The sequence below is a fragment of the Brassica oleracea genome, chromosome C1 (genome assembly GCF_000695525.1).
Source record: "Brassica oleracea var. oleracea cultivar TO1000 chromosome C1, BOL, whole genome shotgun sequence".
Lineage (NCBI taxonomy): Eukaryota > Viridiplantae > Streptophyta > Magnoliopsida > Brassicales > Brassicaceae > Brassica > Brassica oleracea.
In genome coordinates this window covers 12,800,177-12,814,619 of record NC_027748.1, presented here as the reverse complement: position 1 = coordinate 12,814,619, position 14,443 = coordinate 12,800,177, and the positions used below count along the sequence as shown (strand labels likewise).

General features: G+C 35.9%; 3 protein-coding genes across 3 annotated transcripts; 1 reads left to right on the top strand and 2 right to left on the bottom strand.

Moving 5' to 3' along the window:
• Window positions 1-4,705: 4,705 nt before the first annotated feature.
• On the top strand, window positions 4,706-7,061 carry LOC106327554 (protein CHLOROPLAST IMPORT APPARATUS 2). Its single transcript, XM_013765725.1, has 3 exons — window positions 4,706-6,222; window positions 6,504-6,662; window positions 6,815-7,061. Exons 1-3 carry the CDS (start codon window positions 5,260-5,262, stop codon window positions 6,866-6,868), a joined length of 1,176 nt encoding a protein of 391 aa, XP_013621179.1. The 5' UTR covers window positions 4,706-5,259; the 3' UTR covers window positions 6,869-7,061.
• Window positions 7,062-7,252: 191 nt separating this feature from the next.
• Window positions 7,253-9,328, bottom strand: LOC106313934 (peroxidase 43). Its single transcript, XM_013751873.1, has 4 exons — window positions 9,083-9,328; window positions 8,836-9,018; window positions 8,599-8,761; window positions 7,253-7,860 (listed from the first exon to the last, which is right to left on the bottom strand). The coding sequence occupies exons 1-4, from the start codon at window positions 9,293-9,295 to the stop codon at window positions 7,439-7,441; spliced, it is 981 nt and encodes a 326-aa protein (XP_013607327.1). The 5' UTR covers window positions 9,296-9,328; the 3' UTR covers window positions 7,253-7,438.
• A 138-nt stretch (window positions 9,329-9,466) lies between these two features.
• On the bottom strand, window positions 9,467-14,437 carry LOC106313925 (phosphatidylserine decarboxylase proenzyme 3). The gene is made up of 21 exons (XM_013751862.1): window positions 14,221-14,437; window positions 14,057-14,136; window positions 13,953-13,977; window positions 13,805-13,864; window positions 13,642-13,710; window positions 13,364-13,453; window positions 13,239-13,289; window positions 12,838-12,921; window positions 12,560-12,651; window positions 12,302-12,454; window positions 12,121-12,205; window positions 11,767-11,878; window positions 11,548-11,648; window positions 11,416-11,463; window positions 10,992-11,138; window positions 10,755-10,850; window positions 10,579-10,653; window positions 10,400-10,492; window positions 10,143-10,229; window positions 9,994-10,044; window positions 9,467-9,780 (listed from the first exon to the last, which is right to left on the bottom strand). Exons 1-21 carry the CDS (start codon window positions 14,404-14,406, stop codon window positions 9,655-9,657), a joined length of 1,911 nt encoding a protein of 636 aa, XP_013607316.1. The 5' UTR covers window positions 14,407-14,437; the 3' UTR covers window positions 9,467-9,654.
• Between the last annotated feature and the right edge of the window lie 6 nt (window positions 14,438-14,443).

Below are 14,443 nucleotides of genomic sequence, written 5' to 3'. Positions count from 1 at the left end.
AAAAACATTTTCTTTTTGTTTTGGTCTTTGTTGTTTTTTTGTTGTCTTATTTCTTTTATTTTTTCATTATTTGGGGTTACCGGAAAGGGTTCGAAAGGTTAATCACAAGAAACGAAAAGCAATGTGAAAAAGCAGCACTGCTGTCGCATGAGTCCCCATGCTCAATCAAATTTTGGAATTTAGGGCAAAACACACACATACATATACATATATATATACGTGTGTGTGTTTACGGTAATTAATGGTCCCCTCTATACACGTACATATGTAAGAGAAGATAGTTCACTTGTTGTTTGTAACCATTTGGGTCAATCTTCTACAGTGCCCTAAGTGACTCTCAAGGGTCACATGCTTAACATCATACTTAGACATTATTACATAGAATTTTCCATTTACCTGCAATTTTATTGGTTAACTAGATATTGACCTGCCCTCTATTTTTTGTTTTTGAAATTTTTGCCTAGTATAATTTATATGTTTTGTGTTTGTATAATCATATTTTTGTATGATATGAATTTAATAGAATAGATAATTTTTGTAAGTATATTAAATAAATAAAGTTTCATATGCATTTGTGTATTTCCTTGTATCATATATGTATTTTTTTGTAATCGTGTTTTTATCTGTAATAATATTTGTGTAATGTTTTATAAAAAATAATTAGTAAAGTATTTTGATTATTGTATTGAATTTATTATTTTATTAATATGGTACTTTATTTTTAAACAGTTATTTTTTAAAAATATAACACGCAAATACTATAGCAATTATAATTACATCATTATTACACATAATACTACACAAAATAATTTGTATAGCAATTAAAAATGAGTTATGTAAATCAAAGTCCATGACCCAATTTTAATGGGTTTCGTAAAGTAAATGTTCATGGCCCAAATTCTTTTATCCCGACAAAACCTTGTGAGCTTCTATTGTCTTAATCACGTTTATATTTTGTCGGTGGATGATGAATAAAAAAGTAAAGCTCATTCGGTTCTTCGAAAGCCGTAGAAGACTGTGGAAGAAATCTGAGTGACTATGTTCAATTGAAACCAGAGAAGTTTAAATCGGCTTTGCTCCTGTCAAGATCTCAGGTAATCTTTTGGTGTGATTAATCTATGTTCTTCTGTAAAAGTTTAATTCGGGATAGGGATTTTTTTTAAAAAAAAAAATCTCACAATTGATCTAATCCTTTACATCCATAGTAGAAAAAGACATAGTTTATGTTCGTATCGGGTTAAACATATGAACCGTAAAGAAAATTTTTCCCTAAGTAGATTAACCATAAAGATCGATTAGTAGAAGGGCAACATGTTTAACTAATCACTTGACTGCAAAATATTACTGTCTTAGAAGCTTTGATTCCTTTAATTCATCTATTTTCTAAGTGTATTTAGTAACTTAATTATTTGTCCTTGAATGATGGAAACTAAGAAAAGGCAGCTGGTTGTTTCAGATATCGTTCTCATTGGAGAAACCGGAGGCAATGGTAGTAAGCAATTTAAAGTCCAGAAAATATATTAGTAGGCAAATTTAAATGGTGGTAAAGTTATTTAAATTAGATTTTAAATGGTCCTGATTAGTAGAAAACAACTTGTAAAAACGGAAGTTACATATAAATAGAGGTTCCCTACATATTCGCATATTAATATAAATGATGTTTAATTTTTAATTAATTAAGATCTACTGATGCAGTTATAAGATTTTTGGCCCCTGATTTTTAGGCGTTTAGCGGTGTACATGTACTAGTTACTTTCGAAAATTAAAATTACTTACACGATATCATGTGGTGGTTAATTAAAAGGGCATTGCAGTTATCATATAAAAAAGTAGAGGTAGATGAAATAATTGTTAGACTCTATTTTTATCAATAGTCATACTGCTATTTTAATAGAATAGATTTTCAAAAACAAACCTTAGGCCATTTGCTTTGGAGAGAAACTCAAATGAGTCTCTTGCTATTAAATTTTAAATTAATGAGAAAGAGACAAATGTAAGAAGAGCATCTCAAACACAAATTAGATTTTCCAATTGTACGTTATATATTTTTTGTATGTGTTTATTATGAGAAATTTGGTGAGAGAGAGACCCACAACATAGTTAACCTTGCATATTTTTCGCACATTTTAAAATCCTTGACTAATAAGTAATTACATCATATTAACGTCAACAATTAGTTTATTTCGGATACCTATGAAAGGTCACATCTACCGTCAAATGAGAATAAAATCCCAACAAGTAATATTTTTATCCAACAGTAAACACATTTAATGACGTGACCGAGTGACAGGTTCATATCAAACATCAATACTTTCACGAACCAACTGTTAGAGCATCCGGGATACTAGAGGGTTTCTCAGCGTGTGGATCTCGCGTAAGATCCATTTTTTTAAAAAAATCTGTTACAAAAACTACTAAATATTAGTAGATTCTTAAGGGTTTCTTACACTGTTCGCGGGCCCCATTAACACGTGGCGGCTCACGATTAGTTCGTTTTTTTTTTTTTCTAAATTTGAAAAAAAAAAAAATTAAGAAACCCCATTTGAATTTCAGGGATAATGATTCTCTTAGAAGATTGGTTGAATTTAAAAAAAAAAAAAAAAAGAAGATCGGTTTAAAAGTCAAATACACAGTCGAATCGTCTATTTCCATCGACCCAATGTGCTTCTACACAAAAATTCGATGACTAGGTACTGGTTAGCCAATCAAAATGCCATATATTTTCCAATTGTACGTTATATATTTATTTTAACATTGAAAAAGACAAGAAAAAGCAAATGATTTAATGAAGGGGTAAAAATGAGGAAAAGAAATGAGAAGGAGAGGTCACATGTTTTCATATGAAAAGAAGTGTAATATCATAAGAAGATTCCAATAAAGAACTGGGATGGACTTCGGAGACAGTGGGCAGAGTTGGCAGACAGGTTTATCCCCATTACATTTTCTCTACTAGATAAATCCTATCTTTTATCGTTCTCCTATACATATTCATCCCATAAGCATATATATATAGGGGTTCTTAATTTGAAGACGTACACAATGAGAATTTTAGAACTTATATAGGTTAATATATACACACATTATTCAGAGACAAAAAAAATTACAGTTAAACGTAAAAAAGGACCGGTGGGAATATAATCGGCAGTATATGACAAAGACAGCCTGAAGTATTTGAATTATTCACTAGGCATTCAAAATTCACACAAAATATATGGAAATAATTTAAGAAAATCTAATGAGCCCATTTAACCTAATGAGGCAAACGTACGTATGATTGTCATATGCCACATATTACCTTCGGATGAGACCAAATCGTTCAATCTCAAATCGTTCATTCTCTTTCGCTCTCCACAGTTTCATTTCAAGTTAATATTAACACTATTTTCTGGAAAAGTACGAGTTACTCAAAACTATAATCAATAGAATCAATACTATAGGCAACTACAATAAAAATCTATATTAATTTACAAAAAGTTTCTTTTTTATATTTATCTATTTCAAAATATATCTTTTATAAGAAGAAAATAGTTGATTTTACCGTATATACATTAATCAAAAATTAGAATTTGACTTTCATATTGTTTTTATTATATTATTTGTTATATATAAAATATGTTTCATAGAATTTAAACATGATTTTAGATATAATTTTACTAAATATCATCAAAATATATTAAATTGACTAGAAAATATATAGATAATTCTATTGTGAATTCGGACAAACAATATAATGTTTTGCTCATAATTAAAATAAATTGTATATAATAAAATATTAATTTATGATTTTAATGGAACCTTATATTTATATGGGATTTTTCGAAAAAATATTAATTTATTATTTTATGGATTTATCTCATATTTAAACCGGTCTAACCTAGAACCAAAAAAATATTAATTTATCATGTTTATTAATTTACCAAATACTAATTTATAGAATTTTTATGTATAACTAAAGAAAACTATAGCTATCGTTTTAGTGGTTGAGGGTGTCGTCAGCCTAGGTGTTGGTTTTCTAGGGATGTCTGACAGTAAACTTATATCCGAACCAATAAATCAAAATAAGAAACAAAAGATGTGCTTTTGTTTTGATATAAACAAAAAAAAAATAACAAGAATTAGAAAGAGTTCCAACTTGGGACAAATATTTATAAGGGTCTCAATAGTTATAACTTCTTTCTTTTTGGGAAAAAAATTAATAATTAGTGAAACCTAAGCAACTAGGCAACTACAACTAGCTATCTTCATCGTAAGTAAACTCATTTGGAAGAGAGGGTCAAAACGTTTCCTAGTTCGTGTAAAAGAAAAGCACTACGTCACTACAGAAATCTAATACATGCAATTAGATCATGCCACGTACATAGATAAGGTGACATGTTGTATGTTTTCTTTTAACATACAGAGCCGAAAATGGTTTTACAAGTGGGTGGTTTATGATTTTTACTAAAAAAAAGTATTATTTCCATTCTCGTGCAGAACTCATCTAACTTGAAATTTGTGTTCTTTAGAAATTCACGAAATGTAAAAATAGTAATTATCTTCCAACGACATACATTTTGTTTCTTTCCCCTACTCTTTACATTTTCACTAAGTCTTACTTTTCACCTTTGTTTTCGCCGACTTAGGGAGGATTTTTTTTTCACAAATCAATTAACAAAGAGCCTCGGACAACTGCTAGTATATATTATATAACTTTGACAAACCCTAACGGATCTTTTCTCTTTTCTTCTCGTGACTCTCCCAATCCAATCGGTGACCCTCTCTGCTCTCTAATCTTTAGATGTTCATTGTTTTTTTTCTCCTTTCTTTCGTTCTTCTAGGTGTTGAATGAACATCTCTCTTTATTTATTTTTTTTTATTTCCTTTCTAGTATACAAAATCTTTCTATTTTCTCCTTAAAGTGTTGACCTTTTTGCTATATTTAGTAAACAAAGATTTTGTCAGAGGGTTTAGGGTTTAGCATCATCATCACCCCTACAGGCTACAGAAAACACACAAAACAAACAAATCCAGTTTCGCTTCCCAAAGCTCCCTATTATAATAACTCTGCTATAAAAGGAAACCTTAAAAGCTTCTCTCTCTCTCAGGCACGACGCACGAACAGTAGAGTTCGTACGATTCTCAGAACTTTTCTGAATCGAAAGTTTTTTCTTTTTCTTTTTTTCCTTTTAACTTAACTAAAATTTAATCTCATCCTCAAATCCAACAGTTATCGAGCTGATAAGTTAGGCTCCTCTGTTTCTCTTTCTCATCGGCAGAGACATGTCGTCTTGTCTAAGTGGCGGCGGCGCTTATACCTTCGAGTTGGAAATGATGAAGTCTCCGCCGTCGAGAACCGCCGCCTCATCATCACACAACACTCCTTCGCCGTCATCTACAATCTCCGAGTCAAACTCTCCTCCGCTAAGAATCTCCACAAGAAGGCCACGGACGCAACGGAAACGACCAAACCAGACTTATGACGAAGCGGCCGCTCTTCTCTCAACTGCTTACCCGAACATCTTCTCGTCCAAGAGAAAATCTCCGTTGAATCCTCTGTTTCTCAACGATTATGACGAAGCTTCTCAGTTACTTCTACCGTTTGAGTCGATCGAGGATCAAGGCTTCTTGTTCAGTCCAACTATACAGACGAAACCAGATGACTTCTTGGAGCACAAGGAAGTCAGTTTCGACTCAGAGGTGAATCGGTTTGGATTCTTCGAGGACTTCGACGCTGAGTCGATTCTAGATGAAGAGATTGAAGAAGGGATCGATAGTTTCATGGGGAGCATTGAATCCAACGACGGAGAATCTGGTTTTGCCGGAATCGACCCGTTAGGGGAAATGACGATGCTTCCTTGGCAAGGAAGCTCCCTGGGTTTGAGGAACTCTCTCAGGGAATGCGACGATGCGAGCTTGTGGATGTTTCCCACCGTGGAACTCGAACATATCTCGCCGAGAATTCAGACCACTATAACCGCCGCCGCTTTAGCAGCTGATGACGGCGAACCCGACGACGTGAATAGTAGTAGCAAGAGTAAGACGGTGGCGGGAGAAGAGAAAAGGAAGATGACAAAGAAGAAGAATGTGGATGCGGCTGCGGCTGCGGCGGATTTAAAGACAGAACAGAGAGTGAGTCCGTTATTGAAGCTCGACTACGACAGGGTTTTAGAAGCTTGGTCGGATAAGGAGTCGCCGTTCTCCAATGAGGTTCTTGGTTCGGAAACTGCCGGAAGCGACATCCATGTACGTTTACTTTTATTTCTCATGAACTTGAAAAGAGTGGTATAATTGTCTTTTAATATTTTTTGATAACCAATCGTTAGAAACAATTCATTACAAATCTCTCGAGTATCTGAAAGTAGGCTCTTAATTAAAAGTCTTAGTTATGTTCTATTGGTTCGTTAATCTTTTCAAACGAGTCAACTGTTGAAATTATTAAACCAAGAAACAAAACGTTAGATGATGCTTCAACGAGTGAATTTTAGTGAATTGGATGAACTAATGAGTGAGGGTTTTTGGGACAGGCAAGATTGGCTGAGATAGATTTGTTTGGAGAAAGCGGGATGAGAGAAGCTATTGTGTCAAGGTATAAAGAGAAAAGGAGGAATCGGCTCTTCTCTAACTCCAAAAGAATTCGATATCAAGTCCGCAAACTCAGTGCTGATCAACGACCCCGTATGAAGGTACATACACCTATGTTATCGTCTTTAAATGGTTGTATTTATACATTGACGATTAGGGTAAAATATTGATACTAATGTTTAACAAATTTGAAATTTGAGCTGCGACTTAGGACAAAGATTCTAATGATAATATTGTTTATTTTCATCGACAGGGACGATTTGTGAGAAGGTCCAACATAAGGAACTTAGGTGGGTTACGGTTATAAGAAGAAGTGTCGAAAGAACTTAAGCCCTTTTATTCCTTTCTCTTTGATGTTGGATACTTTTGGTTTCGCCTTCTCCATCTTTGTTCTTATCTTTACTGACTCCTCTTGTTTTTTGGTCCTAAGGGAATGGGGAATATAGATTAGTTGATTCGAGAAAGTCAAAAAATCAGAATGAATAAAACTTCTTTTGTCTTTTGTTGGAGACCTCGTGATGAGATTATGGATTCATATTTTTCAACACTATTAACGTGGAGGATACATAGCATTTTAAATTTTGAATTGTTATTCTTACAAGAACATTAGAATTTTTGTTCAAAAAGTACTAGAATTCAAAATATTGTTCACCCTCTTTAATATCCTTTGTTGTGTCTTGCATAATGCATCACGCATTAATAATTCAAACTTTAGACACACTTTTGAATCGAAGATCAAAACATTTTTTTTTACAAATGAACCAGTTTTCTAAGCTCATTACCCGTAGAAGATAATTAATATATAGATAGCATGGAAGACATACTATATATATATTACAATTTTTCTAAGAAATTAACCACTTCAAATCTTACTTTCTCAATTGAAAGCTGAGCAAACCCGTCGAATCTCCCCATTAGAACCAGTCTTCAAATTAATCTTCCCCATCTTCACCATCGCCTTGACGAAATCTGATTCGAACGATGGGCCAAAGAGGGGATTTAGCAACCCAACATAGGAATTAACGATCTGGCGGGTTGCTACATCCTCGTAGAGACCTGCATCGGTCTGAAGCACCGCAAAACCATCCTTTATATTTTGTAGAATCTGCTGGTCGAATAGCCGCTCACTGGACCGGTCCATTGGTATCCGGGTGTTTATGTCACCATTCTGTGGGCACTGAGTGGTTAGTTCGGGTAAAAATACTGGATTGATGGTCGGATCAGGCTGGCCACCCGGTAAGAAATTGTAGAGGCGTTTAGTCATGAAGAAGCAGGCCGTTGTGCCGATAGTATGAGCAGCTGATTATAAGGTAGATAATAATTATCAGGACGAAAGCAAAGTGGTGTTGAGTTATCCATTAAATCTTTTGATTTCTTAAAGCTAGCTAGGAGCACCTTTTCCCTATCAGAATGTTCTAATCGCGCATGTTGATAGATTTATATATTTTCTGTGACACGTGCAAGTCGATTTAAGGGTCCCATAACGTAACCATTAACGTTTGCCGATGGTAAAGCAGGCCTGTTTCCGTGTGAATCTTAACATCTACGAGGCATGCCAGGTTTAGTGGGTAAGATGACAGATAATCAAAACATTTTTTGTTAAAATACAAATTTGTTAAATCAACGAGGCATGTTCATTTTAGTAAAATGGTAAAATTCTTAAAATAATGCCAAAAGTAAGTTCTTAAAATACAAAATTTACTTTCTTTTCGCCCTAACAACGCATTTTCAATTCTTTTAAAATTAGGAAACTACTAGAAAAAGTATAGATTCAGAGATTTTATTTCACAAATTCATCATCTAAAATTTTCACAAAACCTTTCTTTTCCTGAAGAAAATATTACTGACATAGTTTGGAAAAATCCAGTAATTTAGTCACGTGACATCAATGCGAAGAAAGGAAGAAATATGCAAAACTCATCACGGATTTCGGAAATGAAACTTAGACTTCGTACCAAAAACCTTGAGCAACTCGAAACCACCAAACAAACATGAATGAGAAAGAATAAAAGAAGAAGAAGAAGAAGAGACACAAACCACTGAGAAGGACGAGTTCTTTTGCGTGGAGTCCCTTCCGCATGAACTTATCCTTAAGTATCTCAATCGAGTCACTTACATCAGGCATGTCCTTAGCCAGCGACAAGTTCGAAACCCGACCGTCTCTTCTTCCTGTTGGCACCTCATACGCCGGTCCATTCGCCTGTATATGATGAATCGATCACAACGGAGAAGTGTATAAAGAAAGATCAGAAGGTTTTCATTTTTTTTTGTTACCAAAGATATTGCATCACGTGCAGCCAAGGCAACAATGTCTGCGCACGAGACAACACCAGGGCATGCAGCTTCAAGCTCGGCCTTGGCGGCTTCTATTATCTCAAATCCTCTAACGCCTTCATGCCCGAATGCAAACTTCTCAGAGATTGCTCCGTTGTCCACGAGGATCGACCCGTCACATCCCTGAAAGTGTGTGTTAAAAACTTCTGAAGGAAAGCAGTGACGGAGAAGGAAAGTTGCTTTGTACCTCGACAAAGCAATCGTGAAAATGGAGGCGGAGAAGTATAGCTGGGAGGTTTGGGTCGGAAAGCGAAGCTCCCGAGACAACTCTTTTGACGATTGACTCGGCTTGAGGGCATGTATTGGAGTAAAACCCGACTTTGAGATCAGCAACAGAGATGCCGATGAAAACTATGACCAGAGACAAAGCTAGATTAACCTTAGCCTTCGTCCACACCATTTCTGATTTTAGTGAACTCAGCTCAACAGAGAATGAGATTTACAAATGGAGAGAGTTAGGTGAAAAAGAAAGAGAGATGCAGAGAAAGCCTCTTTAATAGAACAGTTATAAAGAAGACATGACATGTGTTTCGCCCTATTTGCATGTAAAATTGTCACCTAGCATTAAAAATAAACGAAACACAGTAAATATTAACAAGTACCAATGCCCGGGACATACTGGTGTTTATGTATACAGAACAAAGTCACTGAGTATCAAACAAAAGAGGATTTGAGTTTCTCACGGAAAAAAAAAAAGAAAACTAAAACAAAGCAAACCAAACCGAAGCAGATCATCAGTATCTTTGAGTTTGAAGCAGTTCAGGATTCAAGAGAACAGTTTTCCAGCTTTGGAAAGGAGACACCTAGTTGCATTCCAACAGTAACTAATGTCTCCAAGGACCTAGCGCTGTTAGCTAGGAGATCCTCATCAAGCTTAATCGAGTCCTGCAATACGTGTCACGTGAAAGGTAAGGTTGGTGGTGCAGATGCAGGCACTCATCTAGGGATATAGTATTATGAGCATGTATGGTATTTCGTCACAAAATTTTCGAATCAAGAAACTCAATTTCTATGGTAGTGGAAGCTTATACTTCAATTCTTTCTTCGAAAATATTTAAGTATACAGTATTATCATAGTGGTGCAAGTTAGAAGCTTACCTTTTCAAAGACGCATATAACTGTGCTTCCACCAAATGAAAAGTAACCAAGCTAGAAAAAAGGTAGAAAGTTAAATTAGTACTCGCTTGCATAAAAAGCTATTCCGCATCTTTTCAAATAAATTTAAAAAAAAAATACAGAACTGTTACCTCGTCCCCTTTCTTTATGTGGTCTCCCTCTTTTCTAACGAAGGTGATGCTACCAACCATTGTAGCTCCAATCGCAACAAATGCGACCTGTTACAGACAATAAGGTGATGTCAAGTTTCGTAATAAGTTCAGATTTCATTATACAGCTCCGTGTATAAACTACAGCACCAATGAGTTCAAAGCAACAAGCACAGTGACAGCTGAGATATAATTTGCTTCAGCACACAGAGAAGGAAGATAATGAGCAGATGACATACCTTTCCAAACTCTGCTGTTGATATCATTACGACGGTCCGTTTATTCTCAGTGAACACATTACAGTACTTGCTATTCACTGCAATCGGATTAACCTAAAAAGCAAGGAAACAAAAATAAGAAAAGGAAGAGAAAATTGGAAACTCTTCAACTTAAAAAGGGAGATGAGTTAAGTACATACTGTGTATAAGCTTCCAGGGACGTCAACAAACTTTTCAATGACGCCCGAAACAGGAGAATGAAAACGATGATAGTCCTGTAACAGATCAATAAATGCATGATAAAGAGATGGAACAAAAACGACTGTAACATTCTAGCTTTAGGTCGAAAGACATGAAACATGCAGTCTTGTCGCACCTGTGGAGCCAATCGGAATATCACCAAAGATCCATCAAGGAAAGCATCTGAATCCACATCCTTCCCAAGGAGGCCTGTAATTGAGAACTTGCGGCCCTACAAAATATTGAAAACGATTGAATATTTTAGAAATAAAGCAATTATCAGCTGCATCACTTATCTTAAGAGTTAATCATTTGTTACAGATGCGGAGCTTGTAGAATTGTTATATTATAGCTACTGAAGAGGCCGGTTTACCTTAATCCAGAACCGCGTGCTATCATCTACCGACTGAAACGCCATTAATCGACAATCAGCAGCTGATACAGCAACATCATCCCTATCAGTGCACGCAATTGGTCTTGCACCAGGCTTTAACTCCCGTATGAAGAATTCATTGAACGTCTGCAAGTGAATAGACCATCTTTCAAATCCATGAAAGGTTCACAAGCTTATAGTTAACTAAATTATCAAAGAGGTGTCTTCCCCTTCCTAGATAAAACCGGCAAATGATTTAGCTTAGATTTACCTCAAACTTACTTCTATAGATACCTTAGCCACAGACTAATATGATTTTCTTAAAAAGTCATACCGCAAACCGTCTTTGGTTAGATCTCAAGGTCCAAGAACTAGCAAAATATTAATTTTAGTTATAGTGATACCATGAGTTGCCTTTGCATACCTTAAAATGGTCTAGCGGATACTTGACTTCAGCCATGTTTATTTGATCCTGCAACAGACAAATGATTCAGTTTTCGATGTTCATGTAAAGTCACAAAATGTAACCAAACGGCTTAAAAAGAGGATCTTATACCTTGAAAAACTCGAGAAAGCTGGGTATATTTTGAGCAGATTCAGCTGTGTTCATTTTCTTCCCCTGCTTCTCAGAAAGGTTCTGCAAAATCTCTTTTGCTCCTGCATCAAGGAGGTCGATCCAGAAACCAGAATGAATACAAGAATGTGTAGCTTGTTGGAACATTGTAGAGGTACTACTGCTAGGTGCATTATAGAAGTGAAGGAACCAGATTTTTACCTTGGTCCATAAGCCCGAGTCCAATTTTTGACTGGTAAATTGCTCTCATCGACATAACAATCTTTGAATCAATCAACTCTTCGACGAGCCTCTTAGTCTTCCTATCAATCACCTATAGCAAATAACGTACATATATGTATATTTTAGTGCATTTGCTGAGCATTATAAGATATAAAAAACCCACAAAGATGGCTAGGAGGACTTTTTTTTTTTTTTTAAATGAGGCTCCCCCCAAACCAGGATTTTCTGAAGTTAAAGAGTTTAAAGAACACAGGAAATCAGATAATTTCATAATCGGCCTCCGTATTAGTTGTTTATCATTACACAAACAAAAGTGGTAGAAAGAGAAGTTACCACAATATGTGAAGCACTTGAACCAGTATTCAAACCAACATCATAAGTTGATAGATGAGTCCATTCACTTAGTTTGAACATCCACCTGATGAAATGTTAAAAATTTGAATGCTCAGCAAGCTATGAATATATAAATGATTTTTAGTGGCTGATTAAAACCTTAAAAGGGGAGAATTCTAACCCATATGAAGCTTGCCTATCAGTCAAGAACCCTCCGGTCATTTGATTACCAGTTCCTTCGTCAAAACAAAGAGTCATATGGATCATTGCGTTGAGCTTGTCAGACAGTTGAAGAGCCTCGCCGCAGACCGGACAATTATTTATAATTGGCTCTCTGCAAAAGATGCATGCAGAATGAGTGAGATTCAAGGATGTAATGGGAAACAATAATATGTATAAACAGAAGTTATCAACATAGCAATGCATAGAATGTTATTACTTTTCTTGTTGAACAGCAAGAAGTGCAGCCAACTCATCAATCGTAACAACACCATCTCCATTAAGGTCAGCCGCTTTGAACAACTCCTCTTTCTGGTAAACAAGTGAAAAAGTCGAACAATGCCTTCAGAAAAATGCAGCAATCTAGCATTATCTACTAGAAAATGCTAAAGGGTACAACTTTTGATACTTGAAATTTAAAAGACTAACTGACACTACACATTTGGAAGCAAAGACATATGCACAAGCACGCACAACAGAGAGAGGTGAAGGTCAAACCTTTTTAGAAGCCACTAGATTCCCAAAAGCATTCATCAGATCAGAGAATTCTGAGAATGAGAGATGCCCATCTTCATTATAGTCCTGCACTTAGACGAAGGACTCCATCAATTCATTATAAAGGCTGCAGGAGGCAATAATTTTCCGTAGAAAAACTGCTTAAGAAGCAATTGAAAGGAAGATGGTAGCTCATAGGCTATTAAATGAAAAAGAAAAGCGTCGCATCAAAATAAAGATAAACAATAAAAACGAACAGAAGGGAATTTGATTAAAGGATGCAGCATGTAACAGGTCTTTATCACCAATCATTAAAACATTTCAAGAAAACTAAAGATGTAGCAAAGAGGATAACATCACAAAACTTCACAAAACCAGATGGAAAATAAAGTAAAGCGTAATACCACTATGGACAAAATTCGCTTCGCGAAACATGTCTCGGTTTCAACAGGATCCTGCGAACGTTAGCAACCAAAATATCAGAAACCCTTCCCACGGCATTTGTTTTAAATTTTAACATAGAGCATACCTCAACGGAACAAGAAATGAACATGCTGCCCACAACATTAGACGAGGTCGGGTCTAAAAGATCAAAGGACTTGCAAGTAGAGTCAGGTTCCTATATCACATTGTATACAAGAGAAACAACCAATCTGTCAACAAACTATTTTATCATCCATTTATCATTCAAGGCATTGCCAAAAAAATTTCCCATCAACCAACGGAGGACAAGTATAAGAAAGCAACTTGCTGACGCTTATAAACTGGAAAAAGTACAAAAAAAGAAAAAAACTTTGAACTGCTGACCTGCACAACAAACTCAAGGAGATCGAGCTCAAAGTAACCGATGATATTGTTCTTCGACAGCCTATTGGTCTGCGTCAAGAAAACAAAGTCATCCCAACCCATCAATACTCAAAAGTGAAAATATAACCAAACGCCAAGTCTCCGAATTTAATTCACTTCACACCTCAAATACAGAGATCCTAGCCAGACTTGGTCCATTTTTCTCCAAAAGGAGCTTCTTCTCCTATATTATATACATATGAAAACCGATGATTCACAACTCTTAAAAAAAAGGAGCTGAATTGAATAACAAAAGTTTGAACATTTCTTACCGAACTCCAAACCGGCTTATCCGTACTGCAAAAACATCAAAAAGACGGCGTTGACATTCTCAAAACTACAAATTCGATTCAAGAAAATTAACAAGAGGACTTACGAATCTGAGATTCCCGTACGGAACGTCTGTTCCCCGAAGGAAACACAGGCGAGCCACTTGTCCTTGAACTTCATCTCCGCCTGCCAAAACAGATTACACATGAGTCCATGACCATCGAATCGAATTTACGCGGTTGACGATTACAATAAGATCAAAATCCTTACGCCGATGAGAGTGAGGAGAGCAATGCCGGCGAAATCCTCTTGGCTCACAGATCTCTGACTGGCCAAGCCGGAGACGCTTCCGGATCCTGGACGACGAAGACGGCGGCGGCTGCTGAAGCTCTGAAGCTTCTGTCGCATCTTTGATCGGCGCGACTCCTTCGTCTCCGTTGAGTTTCCGTTTCCCATGGTATATGGAAGAAGAATAAGAGCACAGGGGGGGGGG